Source organism: Gadus macrocephalus, chromosome 2 (genome assembly GCF_031168955.1).
Source record: "Gadus macrocephalus chromosome 2, ASM3116895v1".
NCBI lineage: Eukaryota > Metazoa > Chordata > Actinopteri > Gadiformes > Gadidae > Gadus > Gadus macrocephalus.
This window is the reverse complement of record NC_082383.1, coordinates 8382966-8389466: the sequence shown is the minus strand read 5'-3', so window position 1 is coordinate 8389466 and position 6501 is coordinate 8382966. Positions and strand designations below refer to the sequence as shown.

Genomic DNA, 6501 nt, shown 5'->3' with positions numbered 1-6501 from the left:
TCTCTCTCTCTCTCTCTCTCTCTCTCTCTCTGTTGCACTTGCTCTCTCTCTGTTGCACTTGCTCTCTCTCTCTTCCCATCATAAAGACAAAATGTTGTCCGTCCCGTCCCCCGTCCCCCACACACACACACACACACACACACACACACACACACACACACACACACACACACACACACACACACACACACACACACACACACACACACACACACACATACACACTCAGACACAGGGCGATAGAGCCAAGTATGGCAGCATGACAGCATCACTTTGCATGCTAATATATTTCCAACAGATGCTAACGTGTAATTTATAGTATCTTCAGACATATGATTATCCATAACATCCGTCAGCTCCTTTGTTCTTTCTTCCCCTTGCTCTGTTGTGGTTCTTTATAGATTGAATTATAATTGTTATCAGTAATGTATTATTAATAAGATTGTTATTATGATGATTGAGCCTATCGTTTATCTTTGATTATTTAATTGGACATTAATTAACTCTTTCTAACGAGTATAGGCTATTGGCGTTATAAATGTGTGTTGTATCCAACGGGCGTAATGAAACAACAAGAGCCTGCACACAGTCTTGTATAACACAGATTTTATTTTATTCCATCAAAAGAGCTTATATGGGTGCATTTGTATTACTTTTTGTGTGATCTGGAAACATTTGGTCAACACAATTGTTTCCGTTGACATATATTTCCAATGTAAATATTTTTTTTTAAATTCAACTAAATATTTTTTCTTTCCCTCTTCCTTCATCATCTCATAAAAAAAAAAAAAGTCCCCAGCAACAGGCAGTTGTTGAAACCGCCCCTCTCCATCTCCATCAAGCGGTGAAGTCTTGCTGCGCCCATTGCAGGAGCAGCCCGACCGCCTCTTCCTCCTCAGACCGCTTGCCCATAGTCAAGATCCCGGCTGCCTGATTCTGCGCGCCACCGCGGAGAAGCTGGTGGAGCCGACTGTGGAAGTGCTGCTCCTCCGCCTCGCGCTTCCCTAGAGTGAGGATGCCTACTGACGCGTCCTCGCCCAGATGCATCCCGCCTAGCGCCCGGCCGGCACCGCCTACCGGGCCACACAGCAGCAACACATAGAGGCGGCAGGCGCGGGGGGGCTCTCTGCTGCAGCACGACGCCGACACGCTGTGAGCGTCGCAGAGCGTGTGAGACGCAAGCAGCACTAACACGAGGACTTGGCTTCTCTGTCGAATGCAAAACAGGAAGGTTCGTTTTACAGCCAACACACGGAGAATGAATCCAATGAATACATGAGATATCCAATCCCCTTGGGAGCGTGTCAATGTTCCCCGGGTCCTATGTTCCCCGGGTCCTATGTTCCCCTTTTTGTATGAGACTGGGGAACATAGGACCCTTTTTTTTAAAAGAGTCCTATGTTCACCGCTTTTCCCAAAAAGGGTCCTATTTTCCCCGAGCAGGGAACATAGGACCCAGGGAACATATGGATGACCCCATCCCCTTACATCTTCTTAACTACACCAATTAACAAGTAGCCTAATGCCTTAACTAAGAGCCAGCAAAGGAAAGATGAGGATGCTGTTGCCACTATTATAATAATCTACAAATAAGTAGGCATAACTGTTTCATTTTCTAAGCGGCCAACCATATCTGCCATACGTCAACTTTGAAGGAATGTCAGAGTTTTCATGCTTGTTAGCCTCCATAAAAGAAGCATGTCAACAGTTTGTATTAAACAATCACCGATTATAATAAAACCAAGCAAATGTCTTACTTTTTTACAACACGTGTCTCACTGTCCCTATAAAACATAGGGAATTAATAGAGAATGAATCTAGAGTGCTCTTGATGCATATTTCTCACCTTGTTTCCATCATAGTCCTACATCTTCAGAGTATTTTTACTGAACCTTATGATATGAAAAATGAATATACCATTGTGTTTAGTCACAACGCTATATTAATTGAATACCATGAAAATAACTGAACCATGAGAATAACTATCTGAATGTCTCCTTGCATAATGCATACTAATGACGCCGATAATCCATCCATCAATACCGCTCATTAGACAATTCACAACCAATTTTCCTAGATTATCTTTCAATTTCATCAGAAGGGTTTAATATATTCCAACGCTAATTGTCCACAACACACTAACACACACACACACACACACCAACCTATCCACCCGCACATCAAGCTCCCCACCCACACAGCAACCTACCCGTCCACACACACCCACGCATCCACACCTGAGCTACAGGATAGCCCTGTGACCGGGGTGTTTCACTCTGCCAAAAGCTGCTGGGTTCGATCCCAAATGGCGACCGCCTACAAGTGGGCTTCCTTGAGCAAGATGCAAGATTGCATCTCGACTTCACGCTTACCCAAAAGTGAGGAGTCCCCTTTGGTTTGGAAAATGGCTCCTGAATGATGGTAACACAAACGGCTTACCTTGAGCACTGATTTCTCCACCCCAGCAGGTGTTTGGGACACTGTGGAGGACCACTTCATTTTCTCCGGTGTTTTTCTCGATTCCTCAGAAGTTCTCACCTTATCGAAAAGCAGTGGTCAGGCTTTCGCTTTTATACACACACACAAACACCACCATAGGCTGTCCACAACACCCAACACCTCCATCAGCATCACTACCACTCAGAACCACCCCCACCGGCATCTTTAGGGACGTCAACAGCAACCGGCATAAAAACACAACAAAGGTCTCTTTTTTGTTAATTAGTTTCTTGAGGTAAACAGATCACCATCTTCGTCTTCGTCATCTCCACAGAAAGACCTGCAACCTTTCAGAATCTGCTGGTATGTCTTTTGTGGATGGGATGCAATAGGTGTATTAGCCCATACCAGGGTAATGAGAAGGGAGAGAAAGGGCCTCAATTAGCCATTGACATCATCGTACGATGATGCGACACAATAGACCAAAAAATTAATAAAAGAGGACTGTTATTTCTGTGCACAACTCTTGGACTAATGATGTATATTGGATAAGAATATAAATAGAAAAGTCAAGGATAGTATCTATGTTTTGTTGAACATACAGAATGATTCAGCTAATAAGTTGCAGAATATGAACACTTCTGGTGAGATAAGTTTTTCTCCTCAAATGATAATATAAAACGGAACTTCTCTTCCCTATGCCATCTATGTAAAACTGTCACTTTCTCATGAAAGATAAAATCTATATTTGATGCCATCTAATGTACAAAAGCTTGCATTACCCTCAAATAATGTCATGTAAATGTAACTTGTTATCATCAGGTGACCTGATATATTTTTTTTGTCTGCCTGTTTTTCACTCTTTCACTTAGAATAGCTCAGCTGAATTTCAGCAACTTTCTCTATCAGGTAAACTTCTGAAATTCAGATACAATGATGAAGAGTCTACAGAATCCATCATGATGTATGAGCTGCTTTACTTGCAGAAAGAAGCACAACATAACAAGAGGTACTTTTGCTAAAAAACACATCTCATGCACCAATAACATTGAGCTCGACAAAGAAAAAGAGGAGACAGAGGCAACAATGACGCCTATTTTAATGGGCCACTTAAAATAACTCTTACAGAATACACAATTACTTGATATTGTGATGAAACAGAAAAAAACGAAACACTCATTGGCTAATGTTTGACCAACCTGTGTGGGTGTTCATCATACCCTTTCAGCAGTCTTAACTACCCTGCTTCTTTCACTTAACACAACTTTGTCTATAGCGAAGTAATGTGTATAAAAAACGAATTGTGATATTAATTTCTAAACATTTATTATTATTATAATGTCAATCTTCAACGTTTGTTTCTGTGATCATTAACATTGTTCCCTTCATCTTACATACAGTTTTTACAACCAAACACCCCCCCCCCCCCCCCCCCCAAAAAAAAACACTTATACTCTGTAGGCTCGGAAAACAGATAGCAGTAGCGTGCTTTTCCTTTTGACAGTTGGTCTTTTGGGAGTCATTTGTGAGCTAACCCAAGACCAAAATATAACTGACGCAAATGACATCACACACGCACGGCACGCAGAGTCCTTCGGGCCGGACTTGATTACTGTCTAAAGGAAAGGGAGGTAGAAGAGGAGGAAGACCTTCATCACTGAAGAAGACTCCATTTAGGACGACACCAACACCATGATGAGATGATTAACAGCTGCTGTGAGGGTAGATTTCCGCTTTTTTTTTCATTTGCCACCATTGCCACCAACCGCATGTTCCTGGACGGTTCTGAGATGGTCGGTGAGTTCTATATAGTTCATCTTGGGTTCAAGTTGCAAGACTTGGCGCACTGCAGAAAAAAATAATGACTATCTCTTATTTATTATTTTTGTCTTGAGGGAAGCTGCTGCTAGGCTGCATTGAGCAGGAGGAAATCTAAGGTTGACAATCGAAAGAGGCGGAATCAATATGACGGGGGGGAAAGATAGCCACAAAGAAAGACAGCAAATTAAAAGTACAACAAAATAAAAAACAAAGACTTGCCAAAGTGTCTTTTGTGGGGAAATTCAAGGCAAATATATGCGGTATGAAATGCCAATAACATTGAGAGCCTGTACCCATAGATCTGCATCAAATAGTGTAGTGGGGCAAGTAGTGAGCGCCCCCAAGTGGCCAAAGAGAGACAGAGACACACCTGACTGAAGTGGCTGATTCAAGATCCAACCCTGAAGCTGTCTTTCATTCCTTTCTTTCTTCACATCAAGAGAGAGTCAAAGACCGACGGAGCCCACGTTAACTTAACAGTCGGTCTATTTCAATGGTAAGTTCAGCGCTGGATAGCTATGGTTAGACTGTAACACCCGTCAAAAGGGAGATGAAACAATACTTGTTTAATTAAAGCTGCTTTAGGTAAGATTTTTGAGTTGTAGAGAGAGAGCAGAAAAAGTGCGATAGGGAGCAGCATTAAATAATAAACGAGCAATCCCAAAATAGGTCCCCTCGTCTTCCTGTCTCCAAACAATTCTACAACATTGACATTTTTTTTGTGTTCACACACCTGGGACTCACAGGCAAGATGGATTATTTTTACCGATCAGGGAGGAGATTTTCTGATTGTATCCAACATTGAAGCAGGGAACAATTTGAAATATAAATTGGCTCATAGAGAGGCAGGCACACATTCAACTGGAAGAGATATTCTCACAGCGCATTTCAATGACGGACGGCTAGGCCATTTCTTACAAACGATGCTCAAATTGTAGCTCTTAAATCTTACCTAACACCTTTAATTACATTCATTATAAGAGTAATGTGTTATGTCTGTTTTTTTGTGCATGAATTGAGTAATGGAACCTCATAATGAAATGCCAAAAATAAGCTATGTTGTACTCTTAAACAATCATTTTTATAATGTGTGCATCAGCCGATGTTCTTTTGTGCAAATCCACTCCAGCTCTCGTTTGACGAGTGGTTCAAATTTACTCTTCAACAAGTGGCACTTTGTAGCAGGGCTTTTGAATTTGCTTGCCACTCACTCACATTAATTCCCCCCAGGCCCTCGCCACTCTTTTATCCCTGCAGCTATTAAAACTCAGCATTTCAAAAGATGTTTCATCCTCCTTTAAATGTCCGGCTTTTTCCACGTCACACTTTGACCCTCTTTTGATCACCTGCAGCTCCCTCCCACTCTCAGACCTGTGTCTCACTCCTAACGCGACGGGGCTTCCCTGTGCCGCTACCTCTCTTCCCTCCCTTCCTCCACCTTCCCCTCCTCACTGACCTCCCTGTTCATGTCCGTGTCTCTGTCTCTGTTCAGCTTATTGGGTCCTCTGTGGGCACAGGCTGTATGTCAGCAGGAGCCAGCGGCAGGCTCTCTGATTGGCTCCTTCTCGGGGACCGGGTCCGATGGGCCTGCTGCCTTCTGCTGCTGGGGTGGAAGCTGGGGCTGGAGCTGGGGCTGGGGCTGGAGCTGGGGCTGGAGCTGGGGTAGAGGCTGGGACTGGGCCTGCAGTTGGAGCTGGGTCTGGGGTAGAAACTGGGACTGGAGCTTGGGTTGAAGCTGGGCCTGGGGTTGGGTCTGCGGTTGGAACTGGGCCTGGGGTAGAGGCTTGGGCTGTGGCTGGGCAGAGACTGGCTCAGAGGCTGGGTCGGAGGTTGGGCGTGGGGTAGGTACTGGGGCTGTAGCTGGGCTTGAGGCGTGGGTGGAGGGTGGGACTGGGGTAGGGACTGGGGCTTTGGTGGAGGTTGGGGTACGGTTTGAGGGTGGAGGCCCGGCTACAGTTTGTGGAGGAGGCTGGTGTACAGTCTGTGGTGGATGCTGGACCGGGGAATACGCTGGGGGGGGTGGGGAAAGCGGGAATGAACGGGATCAAAGAAGGAGGGGGAACGGAGGGAGGCAGAGGCCGGAGGGAGGCCCGAGGCGAGGCCTGGGATTGGCCTGCGGCTGGGGTGGCGGGTGCAGGGGTAGGTGGTGGGGATGGGGATGGGGATGGGGCGTGGCGGCATTCAGGGGAAGGGGCCTGGGGCTGGGGGTTGGGCAGGGGATAGGGCCTTCTGCTGGGAGTG

At 45.2% G+C, this 6501-nt stretch overlaps 1 protein-coding gene across 1 annotated transcript; it reads right to left on the bottom strand.

Annotated features, from left to right (window-relative positions):
* Positions 1-591: 591 nt before the first annotated feature.
* Positions 592-6431, bottom strand: hcrt (hypocretin (orexin) neuropeptide precursor). The gene is made up of 2 exons (XM_060072448.1): positions 2440-6431; positions 592-1209 (listed from the first exon to the last, which is right to left on the bottom strand). Exons 1-2 carry the CDS (start codon positions 2497-2499, stop codon positions 838-840), a joined length of 432 nt encoding a protein of 143 aa, XP_059928431.1. The 5' UTR covers positions 2500-6431; the 3' UTR covers positions 592-837.
* Positions 6432-6501: the final 70 nt, after the last annotated feature.

Excerpts from the sequence above, each read along its gene's own strand:
- hcrt (XM_060072448.1), bottom strand. The coding sequence starts at position 2,499 with ATGAAGTGGTCCTCCACAGTGTCCCAAACACCTGCTGGGGTGGAGAAA. Across the intron at positions 1,210-2,439 it reads TGGAGAAATCAGTGCTCAAG|AGAAGCCAAGTCCTCGTGTT; the intron begins GTAAGCCGTTTG and ends TGCATTCGACAG.